Below are 25,035 nucleotides of genomic sequence, written 5' to 3'. Positions count from 1 at the left end.
CACACAGATTTTGGGCAGTCACTTAGAATTCTGTCTTTGCTTGTGTTGATGTTCGCCTGCTGTCCCCTCCCCATCTCATCTCTGATTGCTACAATCATATGGGACACAGAGAGGACCACAGGACGAGATCAGGACTATCTCCACGTTCATGCTAGGACTTCTGGTTGTAGGACCACGAACAACTTGCTTATTAATTTCCAGACCTCAGTCTTCTCGTCTCTACAATAGGTATAATGAGCCCTTTGCAAGCCCCAGGGTGATTATGGGGTTCTGATGGTCTCACACAGCAGACTGCCCAGCCTACATTTCAAAGAGCAGTGTGCACACACACCCAATCATTACCCTCTTAGAAGGCTGTACTCAAAAGTGGTTTCCTCCAGGAAGCTTCCTCCCGCCTCCTCAAGGCCCCTTCAAAAACTGAACTCCATGACGCTGAACGTTATACATTTTTATGTGCCTGCAAAGAATTGTCCAGAGCACCAAGCTTGGTCACCAGAGAATCCCAAGTTTAGAACTACCACCCCATCAGCTGTGAAACCCTCAGTCAATTTCTTAACAGTTGCGAGAGAGGCTTCAATGTTAGCCAGCTGAAATACGGGGGCTTCCAATCACCTCCCTCAGAGTCTGTGTGAGGATTACATGAGCTGATGACCCTGAAACAGCCGCACAGAGAACAGGTTTGGTTGGCTTGTCTCTTCCCTATTTGACTCATTCAGAAATGAGACTGCCTCACGCTAATTCTCCAATCAGCTCACAGTTGGTTCACAGTGGTGAAGGAGTGCATTGGGTTTCTAGAACCTGTCCCACACAGTGAGAAGGGTCCAGAGCAGTACACACAGGGGCCCTTGGGTGAGGAATCTAGAATCTGAAAACTTCACTCGAGATAAAACGGGAGAGGAGAATTCTCTCTCTTAGGATCAGACCCTAAGAAGGAAAACAAATGGCCCCATTTATGAATGCTCTAGGCCAGCAACTTCCTCGAATCAATAAATGGCACTTTCCAAAGCCATGTCACTTGTCATTTTTATGAGGAACCTTTTCCTCTGTCAAGAGAACACACAACACCCCCTTTCCCGCCAGTACTCTGTAAGGATAAGATGAAAGTAGAACCTAATCCCATGTGTACATAAAAAGCTCTGGGCTCCAGGAAGTGAACAGTGGGGTTTGGACAGACTTATAGTGAGCAAGATGAGCAAGGCATGGAGTTTGCCCCAAGGCACAGAGAGGAGATGGGGCTGGGTTCCAGAATGGACTTCCATAGCCCAGCAGACTAAGGCAGAGCAGAGCGGGGTAGTTGAGCACAGGCTTGGTGTGGGAGGCAGCCCATGGTTCCTCCTGCGTCAGCAGGGCATGCATCTGCACATGTAGGTCACGGAGACTTACCATGCTGGAGTGGACCGTTGCCTGCTCGATGTACCTTGCAATGCCCGTGACAAACGCATTCCTGTCCTCGAAGTTCGTGTCAAAGTTAGCCTGTGGAGGGAGAGGACAGGAGGGGGTGTTTGGCTACTAGAAAACACATCTAAGCTGGCTGGATGTCTAGGGAGCGAACAGCCGCCAACAAAAGCCACAAGCTTTCTGTGGAAATCTACTGCCCCACGGCTTTCGAATATTACCCATTACCGCCTCCAAACAGCTGAGGACAGATGGACAGCACCTGCTTCTCACAGGTGACCGGTTTTGCTCAACCAAGCCCCAGAAGTACATATTTGATTCCGAACTTTCTAATTTCAGTTAGTAGGGATCCACTAATAAACCCTGCCAACTTGTTCATGTGATTAGTGCACTGCAATTAATCTGTTTTATATGCTTGTCATGATGGATTAAAGTTCAAGCACAAGGAAGTCATACTTCCCAGCTAACTATGCAAGTCCAAACAGTTGCTAAAAGTCAAAAGTGCATGGCTCTGATCCAGCCATTCAGACGCACATGCCCGAGGGTGCACAGGTGAAGGTGTAGAGGTCAGGCCACCACCGCAGCTTTTACAATTAAACAGCCACCTGAAAATGATGAAAATAGCCAGCAAAAGCTGGAGAAGACGGCAGTCTCTCTGTACGAAGGGCTGGAAGGACCATCAGCTGCTTAAACATAAGGCGGCATTACTGTATCACTGATGTCCAACAATATCCACTCAAGTTTTTGCTGTTGTGATTTTTGAGATAGCGGTTCGCTCTGTAGCCCAGGCTAGACTCAGACTCACATAAATCCTCTTCCCTCAGTCTCTGGGATGCTGGCATTACATCTCTGAGCCACCATGCCTGGCTCCACAATAAATGTTAAGGAAAAGATGAATCAGACAGTTTGTATACACATATATTTATATTTAAATATATATATATATATAAATTCCTGTTTTAGTAAAAAAAAAAGAAGACTATATACACCAAATACATTTAATAAAACAAAATGTCTACGTACACAGAGAAGGGTATATCAGTATAAGGAATAAATTTCTATGCTATGCTTTTCCATTTTGTTAATAATAAAAATGTCTCTCTATAAAGCTAAAACCAAAATATACTTGTATAATTAAAATTCTATTCTGTGTTAAAAGCTACGAATAAGTCAGATTTAGGAACTGAATCTTCAAGTATATGAAGATTCATTTAATTATTGAGTGAAATGAAAAAATATAATTATACTTAGTCATCATTCACCATCTAAGACTTAGCAAAAAGGTCTAACACAACCCCAGTTTCCAAATTAACACATTCTTTCTTAACATGGCATTCAGCCTGGCACACCCAGACAAGGGGGCTTTGGCCAGGCTGCCTCTACCTGCATGAGTGCCCTCCTCGCTAGGCCTGCAAGGGTCATGGCTGTGTGTAATGTGATGGAGGTTTATCGCAAGAGGTTTATCACAAGATCTCATTTAAGGCCAAAGCAAATAACTGTGACCCACTTCCCTGAGCCATTCGCTGTGTGGAATTGTTTGAGCTCTTGTCATACACATTCAGGAAAAGTAATTATCCAGGCAGGCTCCAGAGGCTTCTAAATTGTGATATTTAATTCATGAGTTCTGGGACGCCATACGCTGAGTGGTGCATCAACAGGAGCAGCCCAGAAGGAATTTAGGATCAGAACAGATCAACAAATGCTCCCTAGGGGAGGGACATGGTCCTGACACACATTTATTAGTTAATCCATTCCCTCCACTGGGCTCCTAGAGCACACAGGGACCCCATCAGCTCCTGACCTTTCACCTTCCAGATGCACCTCCTCTTCCCTGTACTTCAGGGAAGATCACTCTTACAGGACCTCCAGAATCCAGGTCTCTCCACTGCATGCCCCCATTTCCATTACCTGGTACATGATGGAGGAAGGTGGGGGCTCGATGCATGGCTGCTGGTCTGGGAGGGGCAGTTCCTCCAGCAGGTCCACGTTGGACAGGGCATCTTCCAAAGTGACGTGGGTGGTCATGGCTGCGGTTTCTGTCTTCCACACTGATGGAGAGGAGAAAAGAACAAGGGAAAATTTCAGGCCCTCCAACTATTTCCTTTGTCCTCACCTCATCCAAACCCCTTCTGGAGGGTGGCGAGGGTTAGGAGTCACTGAGGCTGCTCTCAAATGCCAGTGCTTCACAGATGTCTTCTACCTACATATTTACAATGTGAGGATCAGGGCTGGTGCTACGGCTCAGCTGGTAAAAGCACTTGAGTCTAAGTCAGACCACCTGGGTTCGATCCCTGGGACCAACACATGGTGAAAGGAGAGGACAGATTCCCACAAGTTGTCCCCTGATCTCCAAACACCCACCATGGCATGAACTGCCACACCACCACATCGTATACACACACACACAAATAATAAATTAAATAATACATGTCGAGGATATCTCGGCCAACAACCATTTTCTGCCAGCACGGAAAAAAAGCTGGATTCTGCCAACACGGAAGCAGCAAGAAAACACAGCTCTGAGAAGTGATATGACATTCACATGACCAAGTAAGCAAGGGTGAAGGACCTGAATTGATGCTGGGCATGGGGACACGGGCCTCCTTCTCTTCACAAGGATATTCATCAGTTCCATTCTTGGATATTGGCACAGGACAAAGATCCATGACCGAAAAGCCAGGACAAAGGGCAACCTAGGAGACCTAGACCTAGGTTTTCGAGGCTAGTTGAGCAGGGAGCACATAGTGCATAACTCCTGTAAACCAGCCTTGTGTGAAGCAATGGAGAAGATGCCATGTGTTCCTTGGTCTGGAGACATTTTATGAACCACACTAAAGCCATCGGCCCTTAATAGGTATTTCTGTGTCTTGGACCCAGGTAGAACGCAGCTGGTTGGAGGGTAACTCTGCCAGGCAGTGAGGCAGAAAGGACTGAGCAGGGCAGTTAACCAGCTCAAGCTAGTTGCTATTTTTAGAACACAGCACCGTGCAAGCAGAAGATTCATTTTTTAAAACTCCAAACTACACATGAAAATGCATTAAAAGCTTACACTGTATGATTTAGTGTATAAATTGGGTTCCCACAAGTAGCCTCCAAAACGATATGTTAAATCAGGTGCGGTGACACATGCATACAGTTCCAGCACTTGGGAGACCAAGGCAGGAGAATCATGAATTTGAGGCTAGTTTGGGTTATATAGCTGAAAGCCTACCTGGTTACACAGTGAGGCTGATCTCAAATGGCACCCCACCCCCCCGGCAGTGATACAACACCAACACCAAGAGTTACTATAGTGCCAACAGTGCAGATGAGAACCCCCAAATTCACCCCTTTGAACACCTATAAACCTACTGAAACATTTTCATAGCTACAGAGTAATTCAGACAGAAATGGTAATTACTTAGAGCTGAAGGGAAGGGATGAAAGTCTTAAATACATCTAGTTGAAGGTAAGAAAAGTGGAACACGGGTCTAGAGAGATTGCGCAGTGGACCAGGGTGCTGCTCTTTCAGAAGGCCCAAGCTCAGTTCCTAGCATCCAAGTTAGGTGGTTCATATCCAGCTGCAACTCCAGCTCCGGGGAATCTGGGGCCCTCCTCTGCACACATACAAATAAAAACATAACAAATCTTTAAGGAAAGAAAAGTGGAACTCAATTAGCCTAATGTTGCACTGAAACACTTGAAGAGATCAAAAATGCAAACCCCCAAAAATGAGGCTAGAGGAGTCCGTAATTACAAAAACAAATAATAATAATAATACCCAGTAGAGGTCAACAACAAAACCTAAGATGAGTCCTATAGGATCATTAGTGACAATCCAGCCAGATCTTTACAACACGAATAGGAAGAAGACACAGAGAAGGGCCACTGTGCTAGCCCAGCCCCATAGCAGGGAAGTATGGTTTAGACAAGGGCTGGATTCTCTCAGTGTCAGGGACTGTGTCCTGTGTTAGAAAAATAGCTTCTATTGTTGCCAGGCCACATGGGGGCCTTTGACATGTAAATGTGGTCTGGGGGCTGCAAAGAGCTGGAGTGTGTGGCTGCGAAGACTTGGAGCTCATAACCGAGGCCACACTGCCAATTAATACCTCCTTCAGGCCCAAGGTCGGGAGGGCAGACGGAGGCTGAGTGGCTGCAGATCAGCTGACTAGAATTCCACTGAGTTCTCGCACACCTTCTGGGCACGTACCCTGCCAATGGCACAGCCAGCCTCCGGAGAGGACACCTGGAACTCAGCGGTGACCTGCCCCTCTGCCTCTCTTCTCACCCCCACTCAGAATTCTAAGTATGATACTCAGGTTTACAGTAGCATGATTGTCAGACTACACAAAGCCTCTTTTCTTCCTTGCGTTACTCTTTTTCATTTATATTTTAAAAATCATGTGTATGCACGTGTGCCTGTGTGTCGGTATGTGTGCAGGTGTTGGTGGAGCTCAGGAGAGATCATCAGATCCCCTGGAGCAGGAATTAGAGGCAATTGTGAGTCTCTAGATGTGGGTGCTGGGAATCGAACTTGCAAAAGCAATATATGCTCCAGCCTAGCCTTACATTTTTATAAGTCCACTTGAGGGTATATAATCTACAATTAATTACAAAGCCCAATAATCCCCTTCATTATGTCAAATAATAATCATCAACCTTTCTCGATGCTTGACATTGCAAGGGTTCGTCTGTTTGTACAGCCTATCAATCATGTATCACAGGGACCCTGCTTCAGAGACAAGCAGCACTCAATGTTTAGAAGTACGGCGTTAGTGGGGTTTGGCTCTACCTGTACCAAGGATCACACGAACAGCTTTATCAATATCAGCCTGGAACCCACTCCTAATACAAAGAAGACGCTATTTAAAAGCTTACTGTTTCATTTGCAGTAAGAAACCCAGACTTCCATTACTGATCAAACTCTTATGACCACCATGCCACTGGCCAGCTTGCAGAGAAACTGGTCACACTGTTAGTTGGGGTATAAAAAATGCAACTGCAACAGACTGAAAAAGACAAACATCTATGACCTCAGGGCTGCTGGAGCCCTCTACAGTGAGAACCAGGCAGCAGTAAGACAGGGCAGCCAAGCCCCAGGATGCATGTGTGTGGACCACGTGATCCCACTTATCCGAGAGGAGGATGCATATCCACACACGGACAAAAACTATACAAAGACTGAAGAGCTTTGAGCTTTCAGGAAAGAGGAGAAAGAAGCGTAAGGCCTATGAAGGAAACAGTCCAGCAGTCCTGAATATACCTTGTTTTCCAGGTTTTACATGATTGTAAAATAAGCTTTAAACTTAAAATGCAAACCCCTAAAAAGGAATAAATGGAAGGCAATGAATGTATATGAGAACAAACTGTTGGTAGAGCCACGCAGAAAGGAACTGTTCCAAGTGATTCTGTGACGTGTATGTGTGTGTAGGTGTTTGTGAAGGCCTAAGGGGAGGTTGGATCTCTGACTTCCTTACTTTTTCTACACTATCTCGAGACAGGGTCTCTCACTGAACCAGGGGCTAGACTGACAGCCAATAAACTGATTCCTGTTTCTGCCTCCCACAGCACTGGGGTTATAGAAATGCACGACCATGCCTGGCTTTTTACATGGTGCTTGTGTAGCGAGTGCTCCTACCCACGGAGCCATCTCTCCAGCCTCTCATTCAGTAATCCGATCGTAGGTCCTGGGGGGACATGTCCTGAGAATGACAAAAATAAAATATGGTAAAAAAGGAAGTAAAAAAAAAAACATAGCTTAGCCAGGAATGGTGGTGTTAGCCTTTAGTCCCAGCATTCCAGAGGCAGAGAGGACCTCTGAGTTTGAGTCCAGCCTGGTCTACAGAGTGAGTTCCAGGATAGCCAGGGACACACAGACAAACCCTTTTGTATGAAAACAAAACAGAAAACAAAGAAAACAAGCTCGCTTTATTTTCAATGGCATACTGGTAAATTACTGTGACATGCTTGGATGTGTTACAAGGAAATGATTGATTATGAGATGTGCTCCGGGTGGTGTTGAGACTAAGGTATCCTTGACAGGACTGAAGATACATATTTGCAACTGAGGAGAGTCATTAAAAACCAAATACCACAGGAAAAGGTACCGAGACGTGTGATTTAAAAGAAAACGGCCCCCAAAGGGAATGGCACTATGAGGAGTGTGGCCTTGTTGGAGGAGGTGTGGCCTTGTTGGAGCAAATATGTCACTGTGGGGTGGGTTTTGAGGTCTCTTTTGGTCAAGTTTCCTTCAGTGTGACACTGACCACTTCCTGTTGCCTGCAAGATGTAGGACTGTAAGTTACCGCTCCAGCACCGCGTCTGCCTGCTCGTCGCCATGTCCCACCACGCTGATAACGGACTAAACCTCTAAACTATACGCGAACCACCCCAATTAAATACTTTCCTTTACTAAGAGTGGTCATGGTGTCTCTTCACAACAATAGAAACCCTAAGACAGGGTGGTTAGCTTTGACTGTGGGCTTGATACAACATGGAGTCACCTGGGAGCAAAGCCTCAACGAGGGATGGTCTCCATTGGCTTGGCGTAGGCATGTTTATAGGGGGTTGTCTTGACTGGGTTGACTGATGTGGGAGGACCCAGCTGAGGGCAGCACCGTTCCTTAGGCAGGGGGTCTCCTAAGAGAAATCATGGGGTATGTATGCGTGCATTTCTTTCTGCTTCCGGGTGTGCAGTGTGACAGCTGTCTCGAGGTCCTGTTGCAGTGTCGTCTCTGACAAGATGACTGCAGCCTGGAGTTGTGAGCTAACATAGACGACAGCCTGGAGTTGTGAGCTAACATAGACGACAGCCTGGAGTTGTGAGCTAACATAGACGACAGCCTGGAGTTGTGAGCTAACATAGACAGCCTGGAGTTGTGAGCTAACATAGACGACAGCCTGGAGTTGTGAGCTAACATAGACAGCCTGGAGTTGTGAGCTAACATAGACGACAGCCTGGAGTTGTGAGCTAACATAGACAGCCTGGAGTTGTGAGCTAACATAAACAACAGCCTGGAGTTGTGAGCTAACATAAACAACAGCCTGGAGTTGTGAGCTAACATAAACAACAGCCTGGAGTTGTGAGCTAACATAGACAGCCTGGAGTTGTGAGCTAACATAAACAGCCTGGAGTTGTGAGCTAACATAGACCCTTCTCTTGGGTGGCTCTCCGACCAGGTATTTTATCACAACAATAGAAAGAGGCCAGCACAACACAGATACCCAGATGGTACACATGCACATATGTGTTTATATTTATATTTAAAATTAAAACACATAACAAGGTCCTCACTGACACAATACACATTTACAAAGACACAAGTGATATTTATACGTACAGATGTTTGTACATACACTCGTGTTTCTGCCACTGAAAAGATTTAGAAACAAATCCCAGCCCACGAGCAACAGGCACCTTCAGTGCTCAGACTCCAGTCTGACTTCCTACCAAGGAATCAGGACTCATGTGAGCCCAGGCCTGGGGTAGAAAATGATGGGGGAACGTTAACAACTTTCTCGGCACAGCAAGGACACTGTCTGTTTAAGATACTGGGACTGTGTGTGTAACAGTTCTAGAGGAGACCTCAAATCAAACTCCTGCTCTCCCAAGATGGAGCATGGTGTGTTCATCAGGTAGCTACAGTGGACCAGCACAAGAGTAAACGCCTTTACCTCAGTGAGATCATAGATTTACCAAATAAAAACCTGGCTCTCGTTACTTGGACGGTGCCTGTGATCCAATTTTTAGGCTGAAAACAGAAAACCATGAAGAGGCAACTTGCCTTTCCTAAACAAAATAGACTGCAGGCTAGGAAAATCAAGTCAAAAGAAAAGATACATAATTTGTTTTCCTTTCTCAGAGACAATGCCAATGGGAACGCCTCCACTTTCAAATTGCTAATGAGTAAGTGGCTTCACTCACTGCTCATCAAGACTGCCGGCATCACTAAACGAAAGCAGCCAGGTGAACCACGCACCTCCTGATGGACACAGACACCATCACCTGGGAAGAATGCTGGGCCCAAAAGGAACAGCAGAATCACTTCAAGCTTTTGACTCACAGGGCATGCAGAGGGCAGAAAAACACATTATAATAGCACAGGTAAGTCAATATGGAGGATGACTCAATGTCTTCAACGAATAAGCTAAAAAGGGAAAAAAGAAAAAGAAGTGCAGGAAAGGGGCAGCTATGAGATTTTGTACTCTGACACAGTGTGTGTTTGGATCCTGGTTGGATTCCATTCCAAACACACCACCCTGAAAACAAAACTATAATACTTAGCGGAAAAACAAAAAATTAAAAATAAAAAGCAAAACAAAACAAAAAACTGGTAAATGAATCTGACTGCAAGCTTGATACTAATTGAGAGACTGCTTTTTTTTTTAGTTGTAATGTAGAACATTTTAAGGACACAAGTATATTTTAAAAGTGTTTCTAGAAATAGCTACTAAAATAGGAGCAAAGTGATACAGAGATTTACTTTTCTAATAAACAAGATGAAGAAGAATAAAACAAACCATGGGTATGTAGAGGGCCGAGTAAGGAGCTTGCAGCCAAACCTAAGATCCGAGCTTGGTCCCTGAGTCATGTAATTTGTCTTTAACCTTAAATATAATTAAACACTCAGCCAGGAGTAAGAGCCGTTGGTCCCCTGTGACGCGGGTTGTGGGCTTTCTCCTATTCTCTCTCTCCAGTTGTCTGTCTGTCTGAAACCTTTCACAAAGGTCTCTAGCTCAGTGGATCAGCTCCCAGTTCACACTGGAATCCCCCTCTCCCTTCTGCCCTGACCTCCACTCCCATCTACCATGATTCTTCCTCTCACCTTTCCCCCCAAACCTGGGGTTCTTCAGGACTTCATGAGCTTCAGAAAACATTCATTTACTAGAATAATCATTAAGGCTTTTTCCTTCAAAATAGTAGCACCCCAAGGTCTCCTGGAAGAAAACCAGTAAGTGCCTAATAAAGCCAACAAATTAAGAGTCTTTTGTTTACATAACACGGCCTTTCTTTTCTCCTTGGAAACACAGTTTCTGCAATGGCTCTGCCTCTGTAGATCATCCGCTGCCTAAGGGAGGTGGAAATCAGACATTTTTAGCTCAAGTGCTGGAAGTCAGTGCCAAGCCACATCAATAAGAAAGGAGGACGTTCTAGGAACTTGAACAGAGGTATACGTGAAAACAAGCATGCTTTTCCTGGCCCGGGAGGCCAGTGTGTTACGCAACCTTCCACGTGAGAATTATCCCATGTGTTCAGTCCATGCACATGCGCCTGTTCTTTCATTTTGGAAAAGAGAGTAATAAATTATTCTCAAATTCACCATGCTCTTGAGGCCTGGTTTACCTCATGCAGCCGCTGTCTCTCAACATGAGGAGTCAGTACTGTTTATTTAATTCACTATCTTCATAACCAACCCAAAGTCAGGCCCCTAGCTGCTGCAAGATAAACAGTAGCCCTGAGCTCTTGAGTAATGTGCTTCAGAGCGGGGAGGTGGAGCCTCCCAGGCTGAGATGACTGACAGGGTGGGTCCCGGCACCGGCGCTTGATGGTAACTAGAACCTGGCTTTGGAAATGCAGGTTCTGCCGTTCACAGCTTGAGTAGGATCTCACAGCCATGGTCCTTTTTACTTTCTGGAAGGAATGAGAAAATAAGTAAGGCAGTTTTTTGTTTTTTTTGTTTTGTTTTTGTTTTTGTTTTTACCAAGATGGAATAGCAGTGGGTGGGGTTGAGCCTTGGGGCTGAACCTGTTACTCAGCACTGAACAGCCACTGGACCACAAGCTTGTGATTTAACCCCTGGAAAAAGGACCATAATTTATAAAAGTGCCTGTCCTTTGTTCTCAGCATTTTATTAACTTACAGCATGGAGGAATACTTAGCAAGGCCGCCTGGACCAGATTGAGCATTCAGGAAATAGTGTCAGAAAATAAAAGTACAAATTAGCAGTTTACTGGGTTCTTAGTCACAACTGGTGAATTCACAGCAGGGCCCTTCTCTAAAACAGACTGGGAGCTCTCTTTACACAGGTGCAGCAGGTAAGGTAGGAGCAGAGAGATAAGGCCCTGAGGAAACAAAGCAGTGAGACAGCAAGTTGGCTGTGCAAACCCGGAGACCTGGGTTCAATTCCCAGAACCCACACAAAAGTGAAGGGAGAGAACTAATGACTTTTGCACGTTTCTCCTTGTGTGCACAGTGCACAGACACAACACATACACGCACACTCTCCGAGTTTGCCTTTCTCTTACTATAAAGCACTCTGACCAAAAGCAACTTGGGGAAAAATGAGTTCATTTAACCTTACAGGCTATAGATTACCATGGAGGGAAGCCAAGGCGGGCACTCAAGCAGGAACCAATGCAGAGACCACAAGGAATGCTGCTTACTAGCTGCTTGGCTACTTTTCTTATAAGGCTCAGGCTCACCTGCCTAGGGATGGCACCACCCACAGTGGGCTGGGACTTCCTTCATCACCTGCCTAGGGATGGAACCACCCACAGTGGCGTTGGGACCTCCTACATCACCTGCCTAGGGATGGCAACCACCCACAGTGGGTTGGGACCTCCTATACCACCTGCCTAGGGATGGCACCCCCCCACAGTGGGTTGGGGACCTCCTACATCACCTGCCTAGGGATGGCACCACCCACAGTGGCTGGAACTTCCTACATCAGCAGAAATAATAAATGTCTCACAGACATGCACAGACCAACCTGATAAGGCAATTCCTCAATTGAGGTTCTTCTTCCCAAGTGACTACTCTAGTTTGCATCAAGCTAACTCTCTCTCTCTCTCTCTCTCTCTCTCTCTCTCTCTCTCTCTCTCTCTCTCATGCATATCACTAACGTATTTTAAAGGTTGGTTTACATCAGATTTCTTTTTGTAAAAGTTAATGCAGAAGGGCCTTCCTGATTGTGCTAACTCAGCTACATTTTCAGAAAAATCAACAATAAAAACTGGCTGTGGGAGTCTCGCCCTCCGCTCAGACTAAAGCTATGGCTTCTTAGCGCTCAGCACTGAAGCTCACGGTGTGTTAAGCACAGGGCAGATAAACACTGCCACGACGTTCCTACCCCTGCCCCAAAGCATCGCCACTAAGATGTCAGTTCTGTATGGCTCTTTTCCATCTTGATTTCCCCACCACCACTGCCCCACAAATTCAAGAGGGCAGCTACTGTCTGATGTTTTACCTCAGGAGGTCACTGTTAATAAGAAATAAAATGTTTTCATTCATGTGAGTGATTGGCAGAGGCCTGGTACACAGGATATCTTTCTTTCTAGTTCAGTGTTTAGGCCATGCTTGCTTTGTACCTTTTTGGAAAATGCTAAACTCATCACCGCCCTCCCAGTTTGGCTGCTTTTCTCTTCCTTAGGACCAAAACTCTCCCAAGTTGAAAAGATTAGGAAACTGTCATATTTGGGAGATCTACAAGAACCTAAAAGCCAGAAAATATTTTCCCTGCCTGCCCAGCTACCCAGCTAGAGGATACATACACAGATGCCCACAGACATACATATACATTAGTATATACAGAAGGAAAATATTATGTGAATATACATTAAAATAATAATAAAACAAAACAATTAAAGGGAGATGGTCCCATTAGGATTAAAATGGCGTTGGCCATTTGACGTGAGCAAAACCCAAGAGTATGGCCTGCTTTTCTATCTGGGTATAGCAGAGTGTGGCAAAAAGCTGTGTGGGCACAGAAGGGGGGCCACATGGCAGGATACAGCTCCATGGAGACCGGTGCCCTGTGGATAAGAGCCCCTTCAAACCTCCGAACCAGCTGAGCAGGGAAAGCAATTATTCATGCTCATCTTACAGGTATTCCAGAGTGTGCCACAATGAGCCCTGCAACCTCTGTGAGTGCACTGCCGCATGAAAAAAGCTGCAGGGAACAGTCTACATAGACAAAGGTCAGGGTTCCAGTTGTCAGCCTTATGAGAACCACTTGGAGCTGCTTTTAGGGAATAACCTACCACTGGGGATTCTTAAACCTTTTCTCCTGTGATCTCTTTCAACCAAGAGATGTTGACCCAAACATGGGTATGTAGATGCATAAACAGGTATGCAAATCAAACATTTACTGGAACTCCATGGGATCTGACCCCCCTCTTCTGGTTTTCTGTGGACATTATTCTGATGTAGTTCACCAGGACATACTATGCAGGCAAAGAACCTATATACAGAAAAATAGATATGTTTTTTAAATCATTGCAAATTATAACACATACCAGTACCAAATGTGGCCAAGGTGGTCAGGCAAGAGTATACCAGTGTTGTGTGTTGGGATGGCATGTGATGTGCAAAGTGTTTGTGTGTCCATAACCCAGGCTGCCAGTGGAGCTGCACAATGCAAGCTCCATGGGTGCTTCAGAAACACCTCAGACTCATTATGTTTAATTTTGGCTGCAGCATATTCGGGTGGCCAGATTTGTTACTTGACCCATTTGGGGTTCTGACCCATAGTCTAAGAAGCTGGGTTGACACCAATCTGTAGAATAAAGTCATAGGCTTGGAGCCATCCATATGCTAAGAGAGCAACAAACCAAATACACACACTGAAAGAGAACCATTCAAGATAGGGAGAGGTCCAGGAACTTGGGCAATTGAGTGCAGGGTCCACACCGCACCACATCCCAAAAGCGTCACCAATACTGTGGTGCACAGGACGGAAGCCATACACTGTTGGGATCATTCTGGAACTGGGAGAGATGGAAGGGAATGATACCCTTTTTTCTGTGAGAATCTCCATCTAAGATTCATTTCCTTTGGGTCTCACTGAACCTGCACATTGTTTCCTCATGGTCTGTATGGCAGCTTCCCAGGCCATTTGCTACGTTCTCTCCCCTGCTCTGACTAGGTTCCCCGAGAGGAGGCGCTGGTCCAGATCACATCCAGTGTCTCCAGTAACAACACAGCTGCAACACAATTAGGCTTGTCAGCGGGTGGAGAAAACCCCACCTCCTTCTTCTGACAAAAGAACTGAGAAGAAAGGAGGAGGAAAGAAACCAAACAAATAAAAAAGCCCAGGTCATCCAGAGAATATTCTCAACCTGATCAAAGAACACTCAATAAAGAGCAAGATGGAGGTGGGGTTAGCCACTATCAGACGTAATGGTGGAGGAAATGGTATATTTTCTCCTTAGGACCAAGACAGACCACTGCTCTGACCCTTTATAGTGAGTGTCATCCTAGAGAGTGCCGCTACAAGAAAAAATTAAATAAAAGGAGCCAGATTAGAAAGGAAGCTGGAAAGGCGGGGGGGGGGGATCTGTAGGAGGCCGGTGAGGGGGCTGAGCAGCCCCTGCCTGCTGTCAAGCCTGAGGACCTGAGTTCAACCTCTGAGATCCACATGGCAGAAGGAGAGAACTGATTCCGGCTGGTGGTCCTCTGACCTCCACAAACTTGTATGGGGACACACGGACAAAGAGCCCATAAGTAAATAATAAATACATAAACTATAATAAAAACTAAAAAAGTCTTGAAATGAACGTCCATAACAAATTATCCACAACAGTCCAAAAGTATAAGCATTCCAAATGTCCACCACAGACTGATGAGATAAAATCAGTACCACTGTACAACGTGATCTTATTCAGCAACAGAAAGGGACTTTAGTTCGGATACATGTTATGACCCCTAATACATGCAAGAGCTTGAAAATACTGATGCTAAAAACAAAAGGCTCCACACTGTGTGACCCCATTTACACAGTGTGCCTAGACGATCTACGGAGACACAAAATGGACTTGTGGTTGACTAGGGCTGGGGTTGGGACGGAATCAGTGGTACGATCTTAATGACATGAGGTCTCTTCCGGGGATGCCAAATACGTTCTAAAATTATCTGAGCTTGTGGTTGCGCAGGTTTGTGAGTTACTACAAATTACAGAAGTGTGTGGTCTAAATGGTGAACTGCGAAATACTCCGTATGTCTTAAAGTTAAGATACTCACTCCCAAACTTAGTATTTTTTTGAACCCTATGAGTACAGCGTGTACAAGTGGGGTACAAGGAGCCACAGATGGAAGCAGAACGGGGGGGGGATAAACAGACTCACAGACAACCCCACCCTTCCCCATGTAGCAGCCCCCAAACAGACTTTTTGCCTCTCCCCTGCCTGGTTGGTTGCTGTCTGCTTGAGAGGGTCCCACTACGAGTCCAAGCTGGCCTGAAGCTCACAGCAGTTCACCAGCCTCACCTCCATGGTACACACACACACACCCCTGCTCCTCCATGGTACACACCACCACACCCCTGCTCCTCCATGGTACACACCACCACACCCCTGCTCCTACATCTGCTCCGCCGTGGGAAAGACTTCCAGATGACAGGAAACTGCCGGAGCAGGGGGCTGATACATTGCTGAAATCAAATTAAATGAGAAGGAGGAGTTATCCAATAGAGTGCCCTTCTCAGTGATGGGAAAACTGGGGCCCAGACAAGGCTCTTGCATGCAGTGATGGGGCTGGGCAGGGACTGCACTAGCACGGCAATCCAGAAGACAGAGTCTGATGTAGCAACTGACATTTAACTTGACATTAAGAAAAAAAAATCTGATTTTCCAATGAAACAAAAAACCAAGTAAGAAAAGAAATATAACATATCTTAGGCCTCCTGCTCTCATCAATGGTACACCCATAATTGTACACCTTAATGAAATAGATGTGTTACATGTGATTTGATTTAAAGCAGAGATCTAATAGATTGGGGACATGGTTGATTAAAAAAAAAAGTGAATGTCTTCGATCCATATCGATTGCCATGCACAAAACTCAAGTCCAAGACCTCAACATAAAGCTAGCCACACTGAACCTCATAGAAGAGAAAGTGGGAAGTACACTTGAATGCACTGGCACAGGAGACCACTTCCTAAATATAACCCCAGCAGCACAGACACTGAGAGAAACAATTAATAAATGGGACCTCCTGAAATTGAGAAACTTCTGTAAAGCAAAGGACACGGTCAACAAGACAAAATGTCAGCCTACAGAATGGGAAAACATTTTCACCAACCCCACATCGGACAGATGGCTGATCTCCAAAATATACAAAGAAATCAAGAAATTGGTCATCAAAAGAACAAATAATCCAATAAAAAATGTGGTACAGACCTAAATGGAGAAGTTTCAACAGAGGAATCTAAAAGATCTGAAAACACTTAAGGAAATTTTCAACATCCTTAGCCATCAGAGAAATGCAAATCAAAACAACTCTGAGATTCCATCTTACACCTATAAGAATGGCCAAAATAAAAAACACTGTTGACAACTTATGCTGGAGAGGTTGTGGGGCAAAGAGAACACTTCTGCATTGCTGGTGGGAGTGCAAGCTGGTACAGCCCCTTTGGATATCAGTGTGGCAATTGCTCAGAAAATTAGGAAACAACCTTCCTCAAGACCCAGCAAAAACCACTTTTGGGTATATACCCCAAAAATGCTCAATCGTACCACAAGGACATGTGCTCAACTATATTCATAGCAGCATTGTTTGTCACAGCCAGAACCTAGAAACAACCTAAATGCCCCTTGACTGAAGAATGGATAAGGAAAATGTGGTACATTTACACAATGGAGTACTACACAGCAGAAAAAAATGACAGCTTGAAATTTGCAGGCAAAAGGATGGATCTAAAAAACTTCATATTGAGTGAGGTAGCCCAGATCCAGAAAGACAAATACTTACTCATAAGTCGCTTTTAGACATAAAGCAAAGAAAACCAGCCTACAATTCACAATCACAGAGAATCTAGACAACAATGAGGACCCTAAGAGAGACATACATGGATCTAATCTACATGGGAAGTAGAAAAAGACAAGATCTCCTGAGTAAACTGGGAGCATGGGGACCATGAGAGAAGGTAGAAGGGGAGGGGAGAGGAAGGTAGGGGAGTGGAAATATATATATATATATATATATATATATATATATATATATATATATATATATAGCTCAATAAAAAACAACTAAACTACACAAAACAAAATGGAAGTGAATCTCCAAAAGAGACAAGCCCAGAGTGTGAACACAGCACGAGACTGGATATAGCTACTCAAAAAATTGCCCCCAGGGGGATCCCTGCTCTGTAGTGTCCTGGCCTACAAGTCTTTCAATCACTTAGTTTTCAAAAGCAAGTGCATGTATTGCTTTGAGCAGAATTTTAAATTTTACTCTGAAAGACAACCCACAGACCTCCTCGTTAACAGTTGAGACACCTGGCCAGGACACAGCACAGGCTGGCTAGGCAGTGCCTCACTGCCTGTCCCCTGGGACCAGAAGCTCTGTCACCTGCAGTGTCTCTGTTCTCAGGGGATCTAAGGGTGGAGTCAAGGAGCATAAATCAGCCTCCACTTGAACCTGCAGAAAGCCTAGCTAGCCTCCTTGTTTTTCTACAAGGAATCGGAAAGAAAGACCTTGTTGGGTGGGGCAAAGGGACTTGGCCATTTCATTGGCCACTTTTCTCAGCTGCTTCCGGTGGCAGTGGGGTTCTGAAAGGTGCTTTGGTGACGACCAAAAGTAATCAAATGCCACTGTCTCAGTGCTCAGGGCCACTGTCCTTAGTGCTTTATGGAGGGGAGCCCAGTTGATTGCGCCCTCACTAGGGATTACCGCAAGCTGCCACAGTGAGACTTGTACGTGTGGAGGGGAGCAGGCTTTCAGAAGCTCCGGCTAAAGGAACCCAACAGGGGACTTTCAGGGTCAAGCACCATGTGGTATTGGTTGATTAGGGGTTCTTTGGGGGTTTGTCTCCAGGTTGGTGGATACCTTCTTTGCTGTGGACCTGCAGCAGAATGTGGCTCCCATCTGAGGCTGACATGGGCTCCCAAGTCACGTTCACTGACTCTACAGATGCCAGCTTCTCTGTGACATATGGTGCTTGGGATCTGGGAGGACAGCACACTAGGGAAAGTGCCTACTAGACATTCTGAACGGAGTTTGGTCTCCAGTGCCTATATTTAAAAAAATAAAAACTGGGCCTGGTGGTTGCTTGCTTCTAACACTAGTGCTGGGGATTTGGAGACAGAGGGGTTCTTGGGGGTTCACTAGTCAGCCAGTTGAGCCTAATTGGTGAGCTCTAGGACCACGGGAAACCCCGTCTCTATGATGATGATGATGATGATGATGATGATGATGTCAAAACAAAGTGGACAATATCCAGGAGTGACATTCATGGCTGCACAGTTGACCTCTGACCTCTATATGCACAGACACACACATGCTTGTGTGGCTATACATGCATACAAGAAAATATGGAGGTTGGTGTGCTAGTAGCCTCAACCATGATGTCAGAATCTGTGTTGTAGAGGTTGCTATAACTCCCAGCTAAAGCCCTGAGGACTGCCACTGGACTGCATTTTATTACGCACGAGGAGAAGTTTCAGAGTGTCCCCATCACATCACTGACAACGCGTTTGTCCCTTGTGTGGAGTATGGTGCTGAAACAATGCAAGCCATTGATCACATGACCACTGCGCATCACATGTACATGAAAAAAGAAAGAAAAAGAGAAAGAAAATGGAAAACCCCAACCAACCAGTTAAGAATCACTGACTTTGATCTTCTCTCCCTGGGCCTTTCCAACCCGTAGGTAGATGATTCTGATGCTAGCTGGGATATTCTTAAAGCCACACTTCCGCAGCTTGGACCACCTGCCCAGGGTGGCCAGAGTGTACGGGGGTCATCAGTCTTTCCAAGGATGTCCTGGCTATGTGCATTTGCTCAAACTACTGCCACGACTTTGTGGCTTGTTCCCTCCTCTTCTCATACCCTACCCTGTGCCGAGGCCCAAGTCTAGACCAACCTATTCTGAATGCATAAGGGAAACGTGGCTTAAATACTACAAGAAATAGTTTTTCTACCCATAAAAAGGAAATCATGTCATGAGCGGGAAAATGGATGCGACAGAAACTCACCATATTACAAGAATTATAAGTCAGTCTCAGACAAGACAAATATTACACGCTTGCTCTCATTTGTGGGTCCTAGACTTTATACAGATGCATAAAATCTCATAGGAACAGACAGGCATGGGAGTAGAAGCCCAACTATCTGGAGGAACAAAGGGGACGAATATGGAGGAGGGGGAGGAGAAAGGTGAAGGTGAATGCGGGAAACATGCTACAAGTATGTTACATACTACATGAAAATGGCCTTACATAAGTCAGTTTAATAAAACAACGATAAACAGGCCGGCCGGCTTCAGCAGAACTCACGGCTGAAACCCAGCGCCTCCCGTCCCATCACAAACTGCTTCACCCTGTTAGAGACTCTCCAGCCACCACTGATCCCATGAATAGACTTCCTTTCTGGATTTGACGCCTTGAACTAGAGCAGAGGGAGGAGCACTGGGCACTGCACAGGTTCATTGCTGTTTAATGATTTGCTGTCTGCGTGAGCCAGTGACTCAAATTTATGCCCTCTGGTTAAAAAAAAAAAAAAATGAAAAGAAAAGGGGAAGTGAAAATATACCATGCTCCCTCAAAGCACCCTATCTACAGAAGCTTTCCTCATCTAAGAGTCTAAGAAAACGTCTTATGCCCCTCTTGCTCATTTTAAGAAGTGTCTCTGTATCCCTTTCCCACACGGAGCTGTGACGGAACAGGAGGTGGTGGGCGGGGTTACTTTTAGATTTTAATTCTTACCTCACCATTCAGGCTTTGTCGAAATCAACCCTAAAGCACCACATTTTAAAAGCACAAATTGAAAAGAACTCTCGGTATCCCTCGCACGGAGATAATGACTCTGTGATGAGGGGTCTGCCCTGCATTTTCTTTGATCTCCTGGGCCTTCAGGGAAAGCTGGGCAGTTCTCCCAGTCAGCCCCAGCTTGCTTCTTAGTCCTTTCAAAGGAAACTGGTCCAAACTGAGGGAGTCTCCTTTCCTAATCAGCCTGCCACCTTGACTTTCTGTGGAAATCCTCACATTCTATCACAGTTTATCATTGCTGTCAAAGGGACAGGATTTAAACTGGAAAGTCTACCCCTCAGTGTTGAGTGAGGGGCGCCATCCCATGGACTACAGTCATGGAATAAATAAAAAGGAAGAATAACAAGGAGAAGAAGGAGAAGAAAGCCGAGCACTGGCATTCATCCTTCTCTACTTCCTGACTGGGGATGCGATGTGACAGCTGCTTCACGCTCCTGTGGCCATGATGGACTGTACTCCTTTAAACTGTGAGCCAAAGGAACTCCTTCCTCCCTTCAATTGCTTTGATCAGTTATTGGGTGACGGCAAGAAGAAAAGTAGGTCAGTTGACAACCACACAAAACTCCCTCCATCCCACCTAGAGACAGAAGCCCAAGCACCTCTACTCTGAGAAGACTGGCCACTGAGGCCATCACCCAATCAAAAGGCCCCACTAATGAGGTCCATCACTGGGTCTCTTCCTCTGGAAGGTCCTAGTTACTTTTCTCTGTCATCATATTGCTTCTGAGCTGACATGAGGCTTTCAGAAGGCCACCCAGGCAGATGAGCCCTGCAGGAAAGTCTGCTGCCCTCGGCCCTGCCCTCGGCCACCATTTATCTCAAGCATGTGCTCTCAACTCACTCCTCCTGTCACCAGGGCCTGAGAAGCATGGCCGAAGTGGATGTCTTCTGAGGCCCATCTCACACCCACAGTCCTCGGTACAATGGCCATAGCTACGAAACTACCGTCCAGACTTCTGCATCCCGAGCGCCATCCCACACACACTGCGTGGATCCTGGAGTGTCTCTATACAGATAAGGGCATCACTGAACCTGTGGACCTGGACCACAAAGTGCCTTTCAGTTCTGTTTTGGCTCCATGGTACAGGGAAGCCACAGATCCAACTCTTACAACAGACACTCAAAACACACTTAATAAAGAGTCCCTTTAGGAATGGAGGCAGCCATCCAAAAGAGCCATGCACTGGAGCCTCTTTCTCCTCTTCTTTCCATGACTTCTTTTCCAACTGGGGGTTCACAGACATTATCTCATCCCGGGGGCTCTGGTTGTGACAGACAGGTAATGGGGGAGCAGACTGCTTTCCATTGCTCCATTGCAGAGAAGGCAGTGGCCATGTTAAAGGTACACAACGAACTAGGAGAAATTCCCCCGTCCTAAGTCCACCGCGCTGCTCTGTCTGGCCCAGGAGTAAAGCCGAGCTTGCCCTTGACATTTTGGTTTTGGTTGCAAAATGCTGAACATACACAGAGGAAGAAGTTCTTCCTGGACTCTGTGTGCTGAAATGTGAGAGTTACCTCTGCTCACTTACCCCCACCCCTTTCCTCCTGCCTACTCAAGTTCGGCCACACTCACTTTCAGCAGCGGCTAGGTGAAGCCCTGGCCAACACCTTGTCTGATCACATGCCTTGCCAATGCCTTTGGCACACACCGCCATTGATCTGGGAGACCAACTCCCCTTGAAAAAGCAAGATGCACGTAAGCCCCAGAGGTGGAGAGGTTAGAGAGGGCTGGGAGTTAGCTGTACACATGAACCGGATTCTTGATGATCTTTTAAATCATGCATTGCAGCACCAAAGATATAAATAGGGGAGTGTCCGTGTGCCACACATTCTGTTCGGCACGCTCGTGCATCCTTCTTTTAATAAGAGCATCCAGAGATGTCCCGGCCCCTCCCCCACCACAGCTGGCCTCCCATTCACAGCCTGCAAGGCGAATACTGCCTGCCTCCTTCCCTTTCCACTAACCACCTCCAGCTACAAATGCAAGGCCATCGGCTGGACCCTAGATATGGCTTTGCTTCTCGACCCGACAAGGCCAAAGGCCTTTCCCAGAGCCTCCAATGAGGTGACTGGCGTCTGCTTTCGTCAACTATAAGTGAATAATTAATACTTGCCAGTAAAGAAACAGACTCATTGTTATGGTGGCCACATGGAGGCTACAAAAAGGCTATTTTGTGAAGCGCTGGGTAGAACCCTGGGGCAAACAGCGGCCCAAAGAAGCCTCTTGGAGCAGGGAGGCTGAGGCTGAACTGGGAGGACAGGAGCCTTATACTGTTCTCCAGCAACACTGGGCCCAATGCTAATTAGCTCGTTGCCTATTCATCACCTAATTTAGCTTTCAGGTCAATGACAGTCTCAGAGGCCCACTGAACACAGAGGGGGCACAATAATCAGAGGGTGCATGTCCTGTTACTGGGGCCCTGTACTACTTGTTAAATTACTTCTCCGTGTGATCTGATTGGAGCAAAGGTCTCCAAACCGAGACAGCTGTCTACCGCCACCCTTGGCCCAATGCCTAAACCGGGCTTTTCCTTTCCATTTTCCACCACAGAGCGAACATGGCAGTCTTGGGTTCCTACACAGCCAGTCGGATCAAGCCAGGAGATATAATAAAGAAGCTTAGTGAGCTAATGCCACTGGCCGGGGGCTCAGCAAGCAGAAGCACCCAGAGGCACACTGGCTTTATACGCAGCAGCATACATGCTGTTGTGGCCTCGTAAGAGTCAGGGCAGATGGCAGCTAGCGTCAGTGAGGAACTCTCCATGGGAAAATTTCACACCCTACAAGTAGACACTGGTGAGCAACAAAAGCCTTCTGGTTACAGTAACCCCTGACCTATTGCCACAAACTAACTCTCTCTCTCTCTCTCTCTCTCTCTCCCTCCCTCCCTCCCTCCCTCTCTCTCTCTCTCTCTCTCTCTCTCTCTCTCTCTCTCTCTCTCTCTCTCTCTCTCTCTTCCTGCCCACCAGGCCAAAGCAGCCCTGACTCAGAATGAAGCTGACAGCTGCTAGATAGGCCATTTCGGTGACAGGATCACTCCCACATCTCGCTTACATCTGAAAGTCAACCACGAGAGATATCAAATATTTTGCCTTCAGCTTTGCTTGTCTCCCATCCTCAGCTTCCTTTCTGATCCCATGACTTCGGAGGCACCTGCTCTGCATCCAATAGGAAAACCTTTTGTATTTAGCTCTTCAAGATAAACACCACTCACTGGCTCCTTTCTCGAGCAAGTTTGACAGGAGAGAAGGAACACACCGACCATGTTCGTGGAGGCGGAGAAGGTTCCGTAGGGGGTATGGTGGTGGGGGCAACTACCTCAAGGACTTTACAATCCTGACTACAGATATGAATCTATATTTTCGTCTTCCAACAAGGGGGGGGGGTGGTGTATTGAATGCTAGGCATGGATTCCAGCAGGGCCCGTGCCCAAGAGTAAGACTGGTTACTTCCTGCCCTAAATGGAGGGAGCAAGAGGTAGAAATGGTAGTTGAGCAGCCAATAGGCTCTTGACTTGAGCCCCTGCCTGCGATTTGTCCCCCAAGTCTTCCTGCCCGACTGTGGGGCTGTGGCCACTAAGAAACTGTGCAAGCCAAGTTCAAAGTCAGGTTCCCTGGTCAAAGAAGCACCTGGACGGTCGCGGTAGAAAACCATCATTTGGTTGGACCATCCTCCCTGCCCCCACTCTTACCACAGGCTACTCCTTCCCTTCCTGTGCACACCGGAGGGTTGACCTCCCTCGGGTGATATGACCATCACTCACAACAGACAGGTGGGAAGCTACACGTGAAGAAAACCTTGCCTCCTAGGCTTCCGTCACCCTACCTCCTCCCTCCCCCCAGTGAGCCGTGAGAGAGGTGCTAGCATAGGCCAGAACGCTTCGAAGCAGGTCAGCCATTCCTCCCGGCTCATTAGAGCCCTCCTTGCTCAAACCGCGCCGCTGCAGTCCCGGCCCCGCCCGGCTCCAGTTCACCGGGGATAACCGGTACCTCACAGCCTACCAGGAGGCCCAGGCGGCTCTCGCTGGCCTTGGCGGAGTGATGGTGGCCGCGACCGCAGAGGCGGGGATCGGTCAGGAATCTTCTGTACCTGGGCGCAGGGATGTGCCCCCACCACCTACCCCCGGCTCGTGGTCCCTACAGGTGCCCCTGGTCCTCAAGACTATCCTTGTCTCCCCTTGGGGTGGGCGGCTCCGGCCCAGGCCAGGCACCTGCTGCTGCTGCTGCTGCTGCTGCTGCTGCTGCTGCGGACGCCGCGGGGACCTCCGCGCTCTACCGGCGCCTCCTGGGAGACGCTCTCTGCCCAGGGCGCCCGGTACGGCGAAGGGGAAAAGGGGCAGCGCTGGGCCTGCAGCTGGGCCTCCAGGGACCCGGGGCCGCGCAGCCTCGGGCGCCACGCCAAGCGCCCCCAGCGGGCTGGGAGAAGTGGCGCCCGCCCCTCGCGCATCCTCAGGATCGCATCCTCCGCCTAGGCAGCATTTCGGTTCCCGCATCAGTCCCGACATGTCCAAGAGTCCCTTACCTGGGTTGGTGGCAGGTCGAGGGTAGGGGCCCGAGGCTACCGCAGGGCCCCGCGCCGGGGCGCAGGATGCTCAGCCCCGCTCCGCCGCTGCGCCGGCCGCCCGCCGCGCCCCGCCCGCGGCCCCGCCCCTCCGCCCGCGGCGGCTCCTCCCCTGGCCACCGTGCCCGGCCCCTTCGCCGCGGCTGCTGTCACACAAAGAGCCGGAAATGGCTGTGGCGAGGGGCTCCCTCCGCACCCCTGACCTGCAACCTCCTGCTACCAAAGGCCGCGACGGACTCATACCTTCCGGCTTTAGAGCACTCAGCTCCCCGACTCTGGAGGTGGAAAAGGAGGGACGCCTTCCCTGCAGCTGCCTCCATCACCAGCGACACCTGCCACCCCAGAAGGAAGGAAGCTTCAGCTTCATTCTCATCTCCCCAGTGTCAAATTATTTT

General features: G+C 47.3%; 1 protein-coding gene across 1 annotated transcript in view; it reads right to left on the bottom strand.

Moving 5' to 3' along the window:
• The window catches only part of Cyfip2 (cytoplasmic FMR1 interacting protein 2), a 123,199-nt gene extending 98,519 nt beyond the window's left edge, over window positions 1-24,680 (bottom strand). Inside the window, 3 exon segments of the mRNA XM_038325914.1 lie at window positions 1,380-1,473; window positions 3,304-3,443; window positions 24,602-24,680. Coding sequence (XP_038181842.1) covers window positions 1,380-1,473; window positions 3,304-3,420 — 211 coding nt within the window. The 5' untranslated portion in view covers window positions 3,421-3,443; window positions 24,602-24,680.
• Between the last annotated feature and the right edge of the window lie 355 nt (window positions 24,681-25,035).

The sequence above is a fragment of the Arvicola amphibius genome, chromosome 4 (assembly GCF_903992535.2).
Source record: "Arvicola amphibius chromosome 4, mArvAmp1.2, whole genome shotgun sequence".
In the NCBI taxonomy this organism is placed as follows: Eukaryota; Metazoa; Chordata; class Mammalia; order Rodentia; family Cricetidae; genus Arvicola; species Arvicola amphibius.
This window is presented reverse-complemented; position numbering and strand designations above follow the sequence as displayed.